The sequence below is a fragment of the Apaloderma vittatum genome, unplaced genomic scaffold (genome assembly GCF_000703405.1).
Source record: "Apaloderma vittatum isolate BGI_N311 unplaced genomic scaffold, ASM70340v1 scaffold7210, whole genome shotgun sequence".
NCBI lineage: Eukaryota > Metazoa > Chordata > Aves > Trogoniformes > Trogonidae > Apaloderma > Apaloderma vittatum.
In genome coordinates, this window is record NW_009694968.1 from 34,026 (window position 1) to 53,279 (window position 19,254).

General features: G+C 37.8%; 1 protein-coding gene across 1 annotated transcript in view; it reads right to left on the reverse strand.

The window, feature by feature from the left end:
• Nucleotides 1-19,254, reverse strand: part of SKAP2 (src kinase associated phosphoprotein 2) — a 68,494-nt gene that overhangs the window by 32,117 nt on the left and 17,123 nt on the right. The window contains exons 2-6 of the mRNA XM_009869434.1: nt 13,606-13,683; nt 12,793-12,876; nt 7,323-7,447; nt 6,358-6,421; nt 5,085-5,186 (exon numbers count right to left, since the gene is read on the reverse strand). Of these exons, the coding sequence (XP_009867736.1) occupies nt 5,085-5,186; nt 6,358-6,421; nt 7,323-7,447; nt 12,793-12,876; nt 13,606-13,683 (453 nt within the window). The remainder of the gene's footprint in view (nt 1-5,084; nt 5,187-6,357; nt 6,422-7,322; nt 7,448-12,792; nt 12,877-13,605; nt 13,684-19,254) is intronic.

Here is a 19,254-nt window from a genome sequence, read left to right on the forward strand (position 1 = left end):
TAAAGTAAACCAATCAAAGGTTGTTTCTTTGCATGGCACACTTACTATTGCATAAAACTTAAGATGTTTCATACCTTTCCCTGAGCTCAGCCTTAATTACAAGAGTTTCCCTAGCCAAGCTTCCAACTACTCTGCAAAACAGAATTACTGTCCAGATACCTAGGTTTGACCAAACTGTTAAACAGAGAGCTGGTAGTGGGAATCAAAGGACAAAAGCAAGCTTTCGATTCTCATGATCCTTGGGCTGATCAGAGATTGACTCAGTGCTCAAATTTAATTTACAGCAAACTGAGAACTGACCCAAGTTGTATTGGCTGGGTTAGTTCTCCACAGCAGTTCCCCTGACTAGAGATCACCACAGCAGTGAATTTCACTGTCCTTACCTCTCTCTCACCCAAGAGTTCTCAGTGTTATGGACAGGCTGAGAAGAGATGACACAAGGCCAACAATGCCAGCTTTGTGTCACATCATGTTGCTTTGGGATTTCCAAGCTTACCAATTCTGCAGCTTTTTATCTCCATTCACCAGCCAAGCACCACCAAAGTAAGAAACCAATTTTATCGTTAGAATCATTTTAGCGGGAACTATCGTGTTCACCATGAAAACTGCTGGTGCAACGCACGTTTGTGAGCGCAAAGAGAATGGAAGAAAGACAACACGAGACTGGAAATGAAGATAAGGATGCTAGCTTAGATTAATATCTCTTTTCTCCTGTCATGCAAGGGTGTTGTGGACAGTGCACAAACTGAAGTTGTAGAAAGGATCAAGGTGGCAGGCAGTAGTTAGCATTGCAGTTTTGTGTATGTGCTCAACACAGACATGAAACCACAGAAGACAATACTGAGGATCCTTAAAAATTATGTCACTGAAAGCTCAAGCTAATAAAAAAAATGGTCCTCAAGGGCTCTAACAGATGATAATATCTTTAAAGACAGCAAGTTCTCTCTTCTGACAATGACATCTCTACTGTTTAAAACACCACTAAGCTAAAAACTCTATGCATCTACATAGCTCTATACACACATACAGTTACTTAATGCTACACTTTTAGAAGTTATTTTATGTTACAGCTTATAACATCCATTTGTGAATTGCAAAATTATATACAGTGCACTACGGTAGAAAATAAATAACTAATTAAGCAAAAATGGATCTTTATTGACAATATTTTTAATTTTGCTTAATCAAGTTTTCCCCTGTGTTTTTAATTAAAAAGGAAAAAGACAAAAGCTTAGTTCATTGAAGAGGGTATAAGGCTTTCTTTCTCTGAAGGAAGGTTATATGAGTTGTGAAATCTTTGAAAATTCTGAAGTTTTTTACTCCTCCTAATAACCACAGTAAAACACTGACTAATACTGAGAACCAGGAAAACGATGCTTCTATGTTTAATATTAATTTGTACATGCAATTAAAGAAGAAAGTGACTTAACAGATCAAAAGACTAATTTTCCCACCTCTCTTTGTACCCCCTCCAATTACCAGCCCACTCCTGAGAGCAGACGGTACAAACTGAATAACACCGCAAGCTTTGCTTTTAATAGGCTAACAGACTATTACCATTCTGGACACTGATTTGAAGCTATCCAGCTCCTGCCTGGAAAACCCATCTACACTGTCTCCTGCCACAAGCAGGGAAAAATAAATAGCTAAGCAATGAGATAGCTAAAGAATATTGAATCAGTCAGTCTGATTACTAAAACAGTTCTCAGAAATTCCCAGTTTTCAAAACTGCGCACAAATTTCCATATCCTTTTTTTAATCCAAACACTCTTTATTCAATTATCAAACCAAATATTACCAAATGGAGTGCATCATGAACTGGCTTCATTTGCTTCTGAAATGTCGATATAAAACCCATAGAAATGAACAATTTTACTTGAGAAACTGCAAATTATAGCCAAATAAACAATAACAAAGTACAATGGCCTGTGTACCTGAAATTCAATCTTTATAAAGCTAGTAGATCTGTGGAAACAGATGATCAGAAGCCTCTAACATGAAGATGATTTGTGGGTAATATCAAAGTGAACAGGGATCTTCACAGTATATATGCTTTCTGCATTCCAGAGCTTAGCATACCTTTATATCTGTACAAATAATTCTTTTTATCTGTTCCCTTAACGGGCATCAGAATTCCTTATTTGCTTTGTATTATTAAGTCAGGTAACAGGAGGGGCAACAATCCTCCACCCTTTGACCACGAAAGGAAGAAAGAGTATTTCACTTATCTGGGAAAATAGAAAGGAAAGCCAACTAGAATTAAGTGCAACCAATCAGGCCTAATTAAGGCAAATGAGACCAAACTGGAGTATGGTCCTTCACCATGAAGTTTAGATTAACAGCTATACAAGAACCAAATAAGGCCCACTCCTATGAGGTTCGTCAACTAGCATTTCATCTACTACTCTTCAACATGCTATGGGTTGAGAAGAGAAGACTGCCCTAAGGCATCAGAGCCATAAGTTTGTAATTCTGTTTAAGCAAACCACTATTAAAGCACATTTATGGAAGAGAAAGACACTTTAATCACCTAAAATCTATTGCAAGCTCATGCTTTATTTTTACTTAGCTAAGCAAACACATCACAGCCAAAATTAAGAGCTCCACTGTGTAAGGTAACGTGGTCCTTCCTTGAAGGGTTTACTATTCAAATGTACAAGGTGGAGAAAGCTTGAGACAAAGAAAGATAAACCCTACTTGATGACATGAAAATAAAGAACCACTCCAAGATCAGGGGAAAAAAAATATTCACTTAACTAAAAACTGAAACTAGACTTCGTCAATAACAGAAAAGCAATTAAAGAATAGCGTTGTGCCAGCTGTTCTGTTACACTTCAGATTTATTAGCCATGTGCCAAGGGTGAGGGCTAGGCCAGCCGTTGAACACTGACAGATGCCCTCTAAACCCTCTCCCTCCCCTAACAGGACGGGTAAGGGAATGAGATATAGATCTAAAACCGATATTGAACCTGACTGCCCCCCCATTGCAATCCCCGCTGATGCTGCAGAGCAGGTGGCACTGGGGAAGCCCCAGGCTCAGTGGCAAAGGGGAGCTGTATTTGGGAACTTGAGATCAGGATCAAAGGCAGAACATCAGACAGAGTCCTCCTCAGACGCTGGCCATTGAAGAAGAGAACTTAACCCCTGTGATCTCTCAGCTTCATACTGAATACGATGTATATGAAATGGAATACTCTTGTTGGTCATCTGTCCTGTGTGATCCTCACCAGAGGTGCAACCTGTTACTTCCTTGTGACACCTTTTACTTCCCGGCACCCCCAGCGTGGCACACAAGGTCCAGCAGTGGCCTTGGTCACTAAAGGAGCAAGTATCAGCAAGAGCCTTTCTGAATACCAATCCCAGGCAGTAACTGTGAACATCAGGCATTGTCACTTCTAGTAGCAGACACTGTCTGAAAAAACATGCTGTTAACTTCAGAAAGTGCAGCCTCTCAGAGCAGGCTGAGCTGGAAAGTGAAACCATTGAACAGAATTGTTTCTGTTTAGCTCAAACCAGGACACCACCCAAGGAGACAACGGTTATGGGAAAATGACATGAAAATGGGCTAAGTGAAAATACTCTATATTCTTGCAGAATCATACCAAGGCAGCAATTCTCTGAAGACAATTCTTAAAGCAAAGAACTCAAAACATGTATTAACTATTGGCCCCTCTACCAATATTGTATGTACTACTGCTCCAGATGTACTTATTGTTTGAGATTCGAATGAGGGGTTAGGATAAGCAAAGCTCAGAAAAGAGTAACTTATCCCAGGATACATCTAGAACTTTGTTAACAAAAGCATAAATAACCATATAAGATCATTTTCTCTAAGAGCCTGAGCACCCAAAAAGCACTACGATAAGGTTTGGCTTTACCCTCTAATTGTAAGAGTAAGTCCTATAATACAGTTTTTATATTCACTGCAGAGGATTTTTTCAGCATGCATGACACACTGCAGCCCATTTCAGCAGAACATGCATTCTGTACTGAACTAGTCAAGTAGTCTAGGTACAATTCAAACAAATAGAACAAAAACCAAAGCAAACTAGCTTTTAAAGAATTGAGTGCTGCTACAATTTCAATTTTATGAGAATAATTTTCACCATCCACTCATGTTTTCTGTTCCCTTGGTTCACTGAAATCACTCTAAAATGAAAACCGAGGCATACTATAAAATGTTCTTTTCTCTAATGGTCAGAATATTCAACCTAACAGATACAGAAAGTAAGTCAGCATTACAACACTACTTATTTTTCCTCTCAAGTTACTGCTGATAATTGCACTGCCCAACAAGCAAGGAGTGCAGAATATTATTTCACAGAAAGTGATTAATAATTTTTGCATTACTTTAAAATATCATCTGTTAATAAATGGTAACTGAAAATAATACTTTTTCATAGCTTCTTAAAATATAAAGAACTACCTTACTCCTAATACTTGAATGGCTCTAAGAGCTTTCGCCAAGGTCTTTTTATTCTGTTTTGCCATGTGATAAATACACTTGAACATCTAGAAGCATAATCATTTGACCACATAGAAAGTCCACAGTAAAAAGTTTCTGTATAATCATGTCATGCTAGAACATATGAAACAAAACAGTGTCAATACTCATGTGACTTTATTTACAGTTCATCTCCAGATCCCTTTCAACCAACACATTGTAGAAATATAGTATCATGTATTAGGCAGCAGCTGATAATGTATGGAGTGATAGCTAAATTTTGCTTAATATAAATGCCAAAATGAACAAGGAGAAAATGTTGGGCAAGATGGTGGAAAAAGATCCAAGGTAATTCAATTTTAACTGAAAAAAATAAAAATAAAAACGTGTGTACCAGAGAATGTTAATGAGCCCCAAGTCCCCTGAGACCACTTTTGCTCCTGCTAAATAAAAGTGAACTGTTCTCATTCAGACCTGGCTGAAGACACATTCCTTTCTCAATGTCATAACAAAAACCGAAATCTGAAAGTACCTTATTCATCAGGTTGTTTCACTCACTCACTTTTAGCCAGAGTTATCAAACTAGAAGTAGAGAAAATAAAATGATCACAAGTCACAAACTAAAAAATTTCAAGAGTACCTTTAACTTCTTCATAAATGCTATCATCTGTTGCTTCACTGCTCACTTGTCCAACATCATCATATTCTTCCTCCTCCTCAGGAATATTATTAGATTCCATATCTATGTAACAACAGTGTAAAAAGTTAACATTTACGAGAAAAGAATGCCTAAGCAGAAATCTATGTAAAATGAAAAACAAATTTTCTATGATGTGGTGCTCACAGTATATTCTGCTTATTTTCTTGTAATGTTCATAAGGGAGAGCTTCCAAGCCAAATAGCATTCTTGGAGAAAAGCAAAAATCTTGCAAAAGGAGAAAAGTAATAAAAGCTATAACATGCCTGAAAACTAGATGTCAAGGGTTAGGGCTGGGCTGGCCACTAAATGACTGACAGATGCTCTCTATTAACGCCTCTCCCTCCTCAAAGGGAAAAGAAAAGAGAATGAAGCAGAGAGACATACGGATTGGAAAAGAAAATAAAACAGCTTTAATAAAACAATAATAGTACTAATAAGGAGATAATGAAAATAATTAAATACATACAAATATCTACAAAACTAATATCGAACCTGAACACCCATTTGCCCCCCATCCCCAGCAGCAATCACCCCTGATTCTGCAGGGCTGGCAGGCACGGAGGGAAGTCCCAGGCTCAGTGGCAGAGGGGAACTACATACAGGAGGAGGCTTTGGGAACGTGTGGATCAGGACTAGGGGCAGAGTGAAACATGATGTCCCCCCTAGGCACCAGCATTTGAAGAAGAGGGCTTAACTCCAGTGATCCCTCAGATTTATACTGAATATGACGTATATGGAATGGAAAACTTTGTTGGTCAATTTTGGGTCACCTGTCCTGTCAGCTCCTCCTTGGAGGTGTGATCTTTTTTCCTCCCTGAGACCCTTTTACTTCTCAGCACCCCCAACACGGCACACAAGATCCTGCAGCGACCTTGGTCACTACAGAAGCAAGTATAAGCAAGACCCTGTCTGCATACCCATCCCTGGCAGGAAACATAAACAGCAGGTGTTATCAGTTCTAGTAGCAGACACTGTCTGCAAAAACGTGCTGCTAACCTCAGAAAGTGCAGCCTCTTTTAGAAGAGATTGAGCTCAAAAGTAAAATCACCAAACAGAATTGGTTCTGTTTCAGCTCAAACTGGGGCAGTAGGACGTGCTATTCAAAACTTGGACAAGTGGGATTTCTACACATACAAACGTGACAGGTATGTTAATGGACAGAACTGCCAAGAAGTATGGGCAATAAAGGTTATTCCTCTACTGGCTGGCTTACCTTGAATAACAAATTTGACTTGCTGTACCCATTCCTCTGCTTCTTTGGGAGTGGCAGCTGTAAACTATTAAATGTTTATTAATAACTACTAGTAACAACAAACCCACAACTACAATTTCATTAGCAATAAAAAAGAGGGACGGTAGCATTCTCGTCACTTCCTCAAGAAACCATTAGTAATTCTTTTCATGTCTTCTGGTACTTTTCTTGCAAGGATGCTTCTTATAATGTACAGCTAATTTTGACAAATTTACGTAATTGAAGGAGAGGATGATGGATTTGAAACTCTGATCAGCAGCTGGCAGCTGTGCAGAAAAAAAGCTGCTTCTCTTCATCAATGTCAAAGCCAGAACTGATGAACAAAATTTGCCCTTGACAATTAGAAGACACCCATGAATTTCTTTAGACTGCTGGGTACAGTTTTCTTAAAAATGTTCTTGTCAGACTCCAACATACTACCTGACAGCTTAATTAACTGGCTTTCAACTGCAATCTCAGATATTTAAAACTTATTAAACTTACATTCCATATTGATGTCTAGCTGATAGATCTCTGAATTGCACAGCTGATATGTGCCTTTATGGAGATTTTCCTTGCAAAACCATGACCAATACAATATGTATTTAACACTGATATATACTTTAATTTTTTTTTTAACTGTGTAATTCATCCAAGGAATCACAGAGACATACTATACAATAGATATTAAAATACTAACATTGAAATGACCAACAGATAAAGATGATAGATTTCCTTTTTCTTGTCTGAAAAGATAATATTTGAACACATACATACGTATTTAAAATCAAATTTTCCCCCTAAGATATGAATATACAATATAAGCAGGTGAGGGTTTCCTTTCGTTAATAAGTCAGTGGAAGTTGTTTGACTAAAACGTTAATTCAGTAACTGGAATTGTAACGGCTTTATCAATTTAATTTCAAGTCAACATAAAAATGCCTAACCTGATAACTGCGCTTATCAGGAGCAGAGATTTCAAAACAACAATCCTTCTTTGCATCCTTCCGAAGGTTATTATTCATTCTGATGGTGTAGCCCTCTAAGGCAAATTCACCTTTCTGTTGTTTGTCTGTTGGAGATAAAAAGCAAAGTTAGAGCTTCATTTACAACAGCAAGTGTAAGTGGCTCAGCAGGTTATCGCTTATTCAGATTTTGTTTTCTATTTCATGAATTTTACAAAGAACAGGGAGGTTTTTAGCAAAATGATTAAGTGATGCTTCTGGAGATTAAGCTTTATTTTCAAGGAAGGTGTGCACAAAAGTACATTTTTCTGTTGGATGCCTAAGGAATTCCACAGGGGGATGCTTGCAGATGGTGGTCTTATTTAGTAAGAAGTGCATGTTATGACACTTGTATCTAGGGAAAGTCAAGAACTGGAATTCGCAAGATACGTTTCCTATAAATCAGTGTCTCTTTCAGGTTCAGTAAACCAATGGGAAAAGCTGTCTAGCTCAGAACTTGCTGAGCTCCCTCCCAAACTAACCACTTCACTCAAAAAAATAAACCCCAAGCTTCTTTTTAAGCAATTGGAAAAGCTTCTCTTCATGTTCTGCCACCCACCTCCAGATGTGCCTCTTTTCCACGTGGCAGAAACAGAGAATGAATTTTGTTATAAATTTAGGTGTGTGTTCCAAAAGCATTTCTCTCAACACAGCAAATGTTTAATTACCTAATAAAAGTACTGAGCCCTACCACAGTTTATTATTTAGAGCCATGTGGCTGTTTTAAAAGACAATTGAACTTTTCAAGGGCTCTGGTTTATAAAAGTATCACTTAGACCTGAGTTTAAAAATATACTGCATGTTGGGCAAGTGGCACCTGTGCACTCCTGAGCTCTTCAGCCCAAACTCCACATTGGATTTTACGTGCTCTGGCATGCTTTGGTGAATATTAAAAACAAACCAAAAAAGTAAAAGCAATTCAGTTTTGCAGTTTCTGTAGATCACAGTGCAGCATTCAAGTGAAGATAGGCATCATCAGTCACATTTTGCTCAAGCAAACAAAGAATAAAATGCACTTGCAAATGAAAGAAAATGACATCAAGCATGTGTTTCTTCCACAGTGAAGTGTTAATTAGCAATAAGCAGCAGGCTCAACTGTGAAACTACTTCAAGTACTGCTGAAGAGAACTTAGGTGCAAATTGAGTATCCATCGCTTATGTTTGTCAACAAAAGAAGAAAAATTCTACAACAGATAAAACAAGAACAACTAGAATTTTCAACATAATTTTGTTGTCTTTCTGGAAATTTAATAGGACAGCAAATCTTTTTGCCACTACTGAGAGGGCAAAAACTGGGTAAGACAGCAACACGAACATCAGTGGATTCAAGGGCAGTCCCTATACAAATGCTCTTGCAAGTAATCTTATACGCACATAGACACAAATCCTTTGTTTCTCCACCTTTTTATAAACTTTTACCCAGGGCAAGTAAATATCAAATTGCAAAATTATATGAGAAAATCCAGGGCACTGTTCTATTTTCTCTTCTAGTTCCTTCCCCTCTAGTAAGTTTTATTATGTCTTAATTAAATACCGATGATACAGTAGTAATACTTTATAGTTGCTCAGTCCTCTGCCCCTATATCAAACAGCACACATGCAAAATTCATGGAATGGCACCAAGGCAGATATTAGAAATAATAACTTGCAAGAGGTTAACTAGGTCCCCTTTTAATGAAATTCATTTCTGTCTAGAAATTTTATTTTTCCCTCACTTATGACCTCAGGGAGAAGATGAAGTGAAACTCATTCATTTCTCGCTCTCCCATGCTGGAGGTTTATCAAAACCCAAGAAGATAGGAGCACGCAAACAGAATAAACAGACACCAGGTTCAAAAGGTACAACATTTTGTCAAGATAAAAATGAGGCCAGCACTCAAATTTAGCCTCTTGGATTATTTCTGATGCTGCTTTCCTGTGACATGGATGATCCCTTTTATGGTAAAACACTTCTACAGAGCTAATCTCAGAAGATCTTTGTAGCGGTACTTGTTCTTTCAAAGAGCGCTACAGTTAAAACACAAAGATGTGGTACTTTGCATTGGAAGGGGAACGCAGTGTATGGTATCCACATTCATTTGATTGTTTCACTATTTATATCCTTGTCTTATCTCTCTGAATATGTTGTTCCAGTGCTGATGAAAATTACCTGTATGCACCACCTATATATATATACATATATATATCCTTCGCTATTCAATTCTTGCTGGCCTTTATAGCAACAGACTAGTCACAGCATTGCTAGTTTTGCTTCTAATTGTCCGTGCAGTAAAGTACTTCTGATTAAAGTCCAGTGTAGCATTAAGCATATGCTTAAAGTGTTGACCAAGAGGAAATTTTTAGACAATGAGACACTTCACAGCCCTGACCCAGAACCCACTAAAGTTGAGAGAAAGCCTCTCAGTAAGCATTCACGCTCCCTGTGGAAGCAAGCCAGAGATGAGACCTAGCATGTCCTGAGAAATGGCTCCGCAGATACAGAACGGCAAGACACAGAGAAGCTATAAGCTCAGCGGCGTGCTCTGACCGTGACAAACAGTGGAGGTCTACAAATCCCAGTCGCTCCTGCAGAATACACCTTTCCAGGTAGGACTGGAGACCAAGCCCATCACCTGATTGCCGTGGGGCACACGGTAGCAATTTGGCCAGACAGAGTAGTCACGTGCAGGCTTGAAGGCAGGGCTGTCTTACGATCATCAGACTCAAAGATGATCTTGGCCTCATCTCTCGGCCAAGGCTGAAAAGGCGTGCAGTCAGGCCTGGGCTTTCAGTTTAAAGGTGCCCTGTGAAGTTAGTGCCACACTGACTTCTGCGAGTCATTCAGAGTTATATTGTTTATATCAGAAATATTTTCTGGAGCTAGCTTTAGTGAGTGTTAAACACTTTTTGATGTTTAAAAAATTTGAGGACTTAAAGGTTTTACTTGGAGACTTATAATTAGATACAGTTGGGGGGGGGGTTATGGAGGGATCCTTAAGAGTAGCTTCAGGAAGCATATTTACATTACAGAGATTTCACCTTCATTCTGAATCCCCAAACAGAACCAGAATTTTTGTCCAGGCAGGAACACAACAGTATTTTTAGTGGGAACTAGGGAGAGACATGCAGATGGAACACACTTCTCTGAAGAATGATAACATTCTTGCTCCCTCTTATTTTCTCAAGGTAGGGCTTTGCAATTCAACCATAGGAAACCCTTAAGTTGTCCCAGAACAACATAGAATAGAACTGCAAAAAGTATAATAACTATCAGTCCTGTAAAACCAAAAATGATTGCAAACATCATCAAGTGTAAGTCATTCGACAACTAAGTCAAATCTCATTTCAGTATAAGCTGTTCTTTGCTGTCATCTCCTCCTCCCTTCTCCCCATTTCAGGCACACAACAGAAGAATAAATCTGAGATTGTGTAGATTGCTTTGCATCAGGAGTTTAGAATTTTAAAAAGCTGGTACAACAGATCAGAGAGTCAGGCACTAAGTATACTTGTTTAACATAGACAAAAATAGTACATAGATTTTCGAGAGAAACAAACATGGGGGGGCTATATTTAAAACATAGAAAACAGATCTGAATGAAATTTGAGAGCCACTTTAAAACATTTTTCTTACAAATAAACTTCATTCATCCTAAAAAGAGTGAAATGTTGTTAACAATGGAAACAGGGCCAATATTATACTGAGAAAAAAGAGTCTCAAGGGAAACAGAGAAAAAGGGTTTTGAAGTAACCTTGCTTAACTGAGTCCATGGGAACTTTTTAAAACAAAGAAGGGTAAACCTTCAACAGAGTCTTGAAATGATTGGGTTGTAAATTTGAGGCCTAAGGCAATGTGCCCATATTATCAGCACATGTAAAAAGAATTAGTGCGTTCTGAAGAACAGAGGACTCGGATAGTAGAAAGGAAAGTAGTTACAGAGAAAAGCATAAGGAACAAAGGCAAACAGAAAGATTTTAGAAAGTGATAAAGTATTTATAGACACTATTAGAATCTATAATTTAAGCCTCTTCATCTTGAAATTGGGAGCCTGTAAGATCTCGTGGTTTACATGGCTTCATGCTAAATGTAGTTTCACATACTTTTCCATATGCAGGATATCTGCTTTCTAAAAATAGTAAGTGTCAGTATCTCCAAAACTGTAATTCCTTTTCCAGCTTTTCAAACAGTCATTTCCGAACGCATTCATAGGAGTTCTTCCTTTTTAGAAAGCAGATCTGAATAGCAATCGATTTTTCTCTCTTTTTCTCCTTTCTTTCCCTTCTTTCTGTTATCTGGTACATCATCAAGGGTCACAGTAAAAGAAGGGCCCCAATACAACAGCGCACTACAGCAGGAACCACTGCTGATTGTAATAGTGGGATTGAAAACAGTTTCAGGTTTTTCTGATGACTATATGCCAGATCTCCTCAGGGCTGTCTCACCACACACCTCATCCACACTGACAATCTGCAGCTAAACAGCACAATAAACAGCAGCACAGATGTTGACCACCATCAGGATGACAACTTGGTTTCAACAGCAAACTAGTTTGCCACAGAACTAGCAACTGCTGAGTTGCTGGTATCCAGTTTCCTCACAACAACAACAATTTACTTCTACACTGGGACAGGCACCTTCACCTACTACGGCATCAGAACCTCTGACCACTGTGGAAAAGAAGACATTCTTCTTCAAAGACAAGTTCTGGAGTGGCCGTTGGTCATCCCAGCGCTGCAAGACAAAATGATTCCATCATGCTGTGCTACTTTTTCTGCGCTAACAGCACCAGTCCCATGGAGGTATGGCAGAAACTCATGATTCTGGTTTGTTTGCTTCCTCCACAAGCTGCTGTTTGGAGTCCAGCCACGCCTATACAATTCCCATGGACTGTGTGCCTCCACGCACTACGTGCCTCTCCCACATCATTAAGTTTCTGCTAGGAGGATCTTCCCCAAACAGTCTGCAGCCTACAGAAGCTGTAAATGTATAAGCCAAAGCATCTGTCTATAGACCCATAAAGGAAAGAGAACTCACAGGATATCACAACCAGTTCCTAACATGACACCAGCCTGCTGAGTGCTAGAGAAGATGCTTCCATGTACGAAACTTCAGTATAGGTATAAGAAGTTGCAATGCAGCCTGGATAGTCAGGTTGTTGGTAAAATAAAAATAATAAAAATAAAAATTAAAAAAATGGGCAGGTGGGGAGTTTTCCTGCTTTAATCCAAAGGCCATATGCTAGAAAGCATAAATAATCATTAGCATAGACACAAGGAGGAAAAAAAAAGTTAAAAATACCTAGTTTTATTTTGTTTTCAAAACACTAGCAGATGAAGAGACAAAGATTTAAAAACTCAAACCAATATTTAAGAATTAGAAATACACACTGTGCATTAAAGGATCATTTTTATAGTTTATCATAATTATTATAATTACCTTTGTCGCTTCCATAGTAATAGAAGACTGTCTTACTGATAGCACACCAACGCTTCTGCCATTCAAAGCCAAGAAAACTGTGGTCTGTAATTAATATAATTTGTGTTATATCTCTTTATGTCATTATTGAACACAAATATGTTATTTCTTTTGAAAGGTGAGGTAAGAGGGAGGAGGAGACAGGAAGGGCACTAAGGAAACGAAACGAAAGCTGGATAAAAAGAAGAGAAACACATGGCAATGAGAAGGAAATTAGAAATAAAAATTGGTGGTAAGAAAACAAATGGGAATTTGAAATCATATAAAGAGACAAGTCATGTGTAACATTAAATATAAGGAAATAATGAACAACTTCCTAAATATTTCCTAGCGTTATTTGCAGCATTAAGTGGGTATTAAAGTGACAATATAAGATTTATTGAATCAAGGGAAATATTGACTGAGTCAAAGCTGAGATCAATATTTGTCCTCTTGAAGGAAAATAAATCTTGATGCTCACTGAAACATGAAGTCAACATATGGTACTTTTACATATATTCCTAATGTTTTCTTCAGAAATATCTGAAAGTTTCTGAATTATGGGTCACAGTGGACTTTCACAGCATTACTTTTTTAGTCAATGAAGAAATAGAAATTTATTTTAATACCAGAGCAGCAATTATGTACTGTGCTTGTTCTGCATAATAATGCTTCAACATTTCAGCTTCTATTCAATTTTATCATTCCTGTATAAAGTTATTTGTTATTTATATCTAACACTGACACACAGACATGAAATAACGCATGACTTTTCACAAAGATAGTTAGACTTACCTTTTCTGCGTTTTTCCAGGTATCCAGCCTTCAGAACAAACTGAAGATCCTGAACTGCAATAGGAGGAAACTGATTCCCTGAAAGAAAAATAAATTCTGTAAAGCACTACTACTACTCTTTCACACTCTCAAAATGCAGGAGCTACTAGAAAGAGTAATTCTGGTAACTCCTACGCCAGATTATTTTAAGTACAAAAACCCTCCAAGTATAAATGTCAGTGCTGTTGCTGTTGTCTTCATCACTTTATTAAGGAAAAATATAGCTATGTAGCAGGCCCTACAATTTTCAGGCAGAAAAATACATAATTAAACAAACTACAGCCCCTTAGAAAACATTAGTTTGTGTTTTGAACATGGTCTGTAAAGCAAACTGGATAACGAAAGCACTAAATTTTCAAATGTGCCAACGAAACCAAGTATCACAATTCAACACAACTAAATCAGGAATGTGATTTTCAGTACCAACCTTGTACACAAACATCGTGAAACAACATACAAGGTGAATACTCTCTATTACACCATCTAATGAAAGAGAAATCAGAAAAAGAGACGATAAAAGGTGATACCTGCTGTTAGCAGACATTGCCTAATTTGAAATATGATGCAAAAATAGTGCCTGTATGATCTATAGATGATACTGGATAGACCAAAGACTTTGCACAGAAGTCTACATAATTGTTGCTCTAAAAATCTAAATTCACCAAATATTCATAAGAGTCACTGTAGATAGGTGGCAAGTTTACAAGGTAGCAATTATTCATCAAAATATATGTAATCTCATTAATCCTACCAATATATAAACATACAAAAAAGGACTGATACCAGCTGACAAATCCTATGTAAAAAAAAAGAACAGCTTTAAACTATGCAGTGTGGGTTAGAGATCAATTGTCTGACTTCGAACCAAGAACACTGCCTCTGGAAGTGCCAACTTCCTGGATTTTTGGATTGTCCCTTAAAATAGATTTATTTTTTTTATCGGTGTCCACAAACTAGTTGGTTTATGATAATCATATTTAAATACAGTTGTGAGAGGAAAAAGACAAGAAAGAGATAAGAACATGAAGAGAATGTTATTTTTTAAGCTGTGAAAATACTCAAAATAAAAATGTATTCCTTAATACAACTGAGTCTTTAGACAACAAAAGATTTTGTTGTATACCACAAGGCAGTACGCAAAATTTTATACAGATTGATATTTCCACTGAATTTTTGTAATTAATATTACTTTTAAAGATTCAGAACCCACTAGCTATTATTCCAGCTTCTACAGAATTCTTACTACTATGTTAAAAATACAACAGTTATTGGCTTCAAGTACATGCATTATAAAATGATACAGCTGTTCCCCTTGCTTGACAAGATGCAATCACTGCTTAACATTAAATGAGAACTTCACACAAAGACAGTCACTGGCTGGTACATGGTAAGCCTAATAGTTAAAAAGACGATCTAATGATGATATAATGAGTGGGGGAGGTGAAGAGTTTTACAAATATACATAGTGTGCTGCTTTATATTGGTCATTGGGAGGCATCAGTGTGCAACTCTTACAGCTTTACCTCTCCCAGTAGGACTCATTTTAGAACAGTGCATCTCCAGATGTGGAAGACAGAAGGCCTAATTAAAAGAGCAAACAAAACCAGTTCACTCTTAAATTCTTTAGTTTAAGAGTTTCAGCCACTATTTGGATCTAATTTTGCACGTTATTGTTTGTATCAGTTTGGGTTTTGATGAGGAAGCTTGGCAAGCGATCATTCAAATCAAACGGCACACACAGTCCCACAGAAGCACATACTTGGGGGGACTCCTTTATGATTATTCTACCTGTAGGCAGAAGCTCATCTGAACTGACTACTTCAGGAAGTCAAAATTCCCCTCTCAGTTTTGTTACTTCTCCTGAGACAAGACATCATAAATTTGATGATGGCATTTTCTGGATTTACATGTATTTCGCACAGGGCACTGAAAGCTTGTGAGGAGAAGAACCTGCATGAAAAGAGGCAGTCTGTCGTTGTTCTGGTGACACTACAGAAAGAAGTCCTCCTCCCATCCTCAGGTTTTTTTCTTGTGCCTCAAAGCAACGGAGGCAGTGACTCCACAAAAAAAGCAGCAGCTGGTCAACCTCACTGCCACTCACAACCTGAAAGCCATTGAAGCAGAAGCAGATCACGTGCATATTGATCATCCTTCTGTCAGAGAAGCCTGGGAACCAAAAAATATGATGGAGCTTCAGTGGAAGGGCAGGAGAAATGGCCCCAGTTGTAATATCTCATGACATATACAGCTGTACATGAAAGAAAAAGCATAAATCTGGCTAAATTCCTTCTTTCATTGCCCTCTACCTCCAGAAGGAAGGGGAGGGAGAATAAGTAGTATGAAAAGTATAAAGGACAGAGCAAGAACCACCTCTTCTCAGATTCTCATTAACTGCAGGTGTTGTGCATATGTGGCAGGAAGGAGCACAAACATGGATATACTCTTACCCCTGCGCTGCAATCAAAACAAGGAGAGGAAAGAAGAGAGATTGACATCTTCCTTGCAGCTACTGGCTAGAGTCAGCACGCAAGACTCCTAAAACTGTGTCACTTTTTTCTTCCTTCCATTTTGTTCATTGGGCTACTCTCATGCCCACATCCCAAAAAGGATTCAGAGTCAACTGCAGTCCCTAGATGTGGGAAATCCGAACTGCAAGTTTGGAATTTGCATAGCAGGTTGGATTTCACAGTTGCCTTCGATCAAACTTTTGCTTTCCCATTCATCTGAAATCGATCAAGCTTGGAATACATCTCCTAAAAAAAGTATCACAAAAGCAGCACTTTATTATAGTAAAGAAGCATTTGTTTACATTGCACTAGCAGCTGAGATCAGAGACTCATTAGCTGACTACTGCATGGAACTTTGAATAAGACAGCTCCTTCTACAGAGAATCTATTTAGCACACAGAAACATTGCCAAGAAAGAAGGCATTACTACTTCTTTTCTAAAAAAAAAACCAAACAAAACCAAACATGAAAACCAACAACAAAAAAAAATCAAAAGCCTGTGAGGCAAATTAAACAACTTACTTCAAAGTACATACTCCTTTAGAGTTTCAAGCTCTGAATTTCTAAATATTGTACTCCCATGCATGCCCCAGAATGTCTTCAAGGCAGGGAAATTTTTCCAATCCCTCACGGATGCAGGTGAAATAGCCTGAATTTCAGTTTCCTCTAATTTTACTGGAGGTTGCCCACTACAAGAAATGAAATGTAGAGATGCAAGGAGCTTGCATCCCAGGGATACAAGACAGCACCTACTGGTATTAACTTTTTGGGGATTACTCAGCTACTTATGGTCAAGGTACTAGGTCAGAGCAAAATTTCTCTCCCAAAAAATCAGACCAGCAGATACTACCACATCTTCCTACCTACTTCCTAATCCTGTATGGTCTGTTTCCAGACATGTCTCAAGGATTTAGAAATAAAAACCGTACAAAGGCACAGAACTCTTCCCTTGTTTCTCCTTTGGGACACTGTGGCTTCTGAAGCCAATTTTAAATACCAAAGTGACACTGTGAGTCAGCAAGTGCTCTGTGACTTGCAGCTGTGTGAGTTTACAGGTGGAGGAAGGTACAACAATTGCTCCTGTGTACCCTTCCAGACCTAATTTCTGCTGTATCATTACCCTGACAGCTGTGGGCAAGCACAGATCTGAGGATAGAGAGAAATAAAGAAAAAGAAAAAAGACTCCTTTCCATTCCCAAGTTTGTATTTCACAAAAAATGTCTTGAACCTTATCTTTTTGATGTGAAAATCAGATCAATGCTATCCAATATTTGGGGAGATTATTATCTTGCATCCCTAATATACAATATAAAGTGAGGGAGGTCCATCTGCTTAACGTTACAAGCTTTCCGTCTTTCTTGACCACCCACTCACACGTGAATCTCGCAGAATAATTTCTCTTCTTATCCTGGTGGCAATTACTTCGATGTACTCCAAACTGAAATCTGCAAGTTATGCTTCACATACATACTCCCAGAATGATGTGTACAAAGGCCATCAAAGACCAGATCAAAATATTTATGAGGCCTAAAGCTTCAAGTTTTCTCTAAAAGTGAATTACACATATAATGCACCAGGCTCTTCCTCTTGGTTCTAGGCACTCTTGTGCCAAGTGAGCAGCTGGCAGTTATTATAATATTACTGCTGCTAGGCTAAAAATTCCTCAAGTGAAAAGAAAATGAAATGCTCTCACTCAAGCATAAAGCCAGCTTTTCTACCAGTTATGCTCTGACTTCAGAAAAACAAGAAAGTTATTAACATAGGTGTGTTAATGCACAGGTTCCACTGCAGAGATCCCACGAATCCAGTCCATCTTGTGACTTTAGAAAGATGTCACACTACAGCTTGTAGCACAGCTACAATTTGGTAATCAGGCAAACACCTAAATGATGCAATTCTGCACACTATTGCAATGGTGAATTTGGCCCATTACTTTAAAACAGTTTCATCAGTGTCACTTCACATGATAAAGCATGAAATTCAATTATTATGCAAGGCATTTTGATTTTCAGAGGACCCAAAGCTGTTAAAATTTAATTCTGTATACAAAATAGATAAAACAAAACGAGACGGCACTATTCTGCACTGTACACCAATAGAAATATTTTTTTATTTCTTCAATGTGGGCTAAGGGATACATAAAGCAAGAAGTAATTAGAGGTCAATGCATTCTAAAGAGGTGCTTAGCATGCTTATAGGAAGTTAAACAGACGAAGTGGAGATAAGTGTAATTCAGCAACAGCTAAGTGGTTGATTACAGTTTGCTTTCCGAGTAGCGGACCATAGGTTTTAAGTATTATAATGGTAAAGACTTCTTGCTCGAATAGGAACAATTCACTGTTGTTCAGTCCTTGTAAAAGAAAACTGCCAGGACAAAACATTTATTTGATTATATGATGAAAACAGGGATTGTTATTTCTTTATCTTCCTTCCCTTAACTCAAAAAAATTAAAAAAAAATTATAATCACTATGTTGAAACGTATTTTTCCAGCTTCCTTTTTACTGCACTGAAAACCCATTTACACAAAAAGGAAACTGAAATTCATTCTTATTTGAATTATTGCTAGTATAAACTTCGACCTCAGCTAGAAAACAGAGAAGAAAAATGCTGGCAATATGAAAACGTATCTTGTAATCTAGCATGAAACTGGATGTTTCTCTAAAAAACAAGAGCTGCTACTCTAAGTACTTAAATAATACCCTTCAAAATAAAGAAAATAAGGGGGTTTATCCACAAGTTTATGGCTTTTACAATGTCTCTCAGGCTGCAATTCTAAATTGGCAAAGATTTTCTGAAAGTATCTGTGTTAAAGTTGAGCAAAGAAGGAATTATGTTTCTAGTGACATAAAAAGTATTTTTATCTTATTTTCTACCCTCTCACCCCCCTTCCCACACATTTCTCCCAAAATTCTTCATATCTCTCCATTTCATTTTGATCTGGAAATGCAGCATTTACCCATTTTTAATAGCTACTACAGAGGGATTCAATTATCTTTGAATCTGTGCATAGCAATACACAGGGGTCACATCTGTTGCACAAGCACTGTGAATATAGGCTAAAGAGGAGGTGGTTTACTTTCATACACATATCTTTTCCCTAC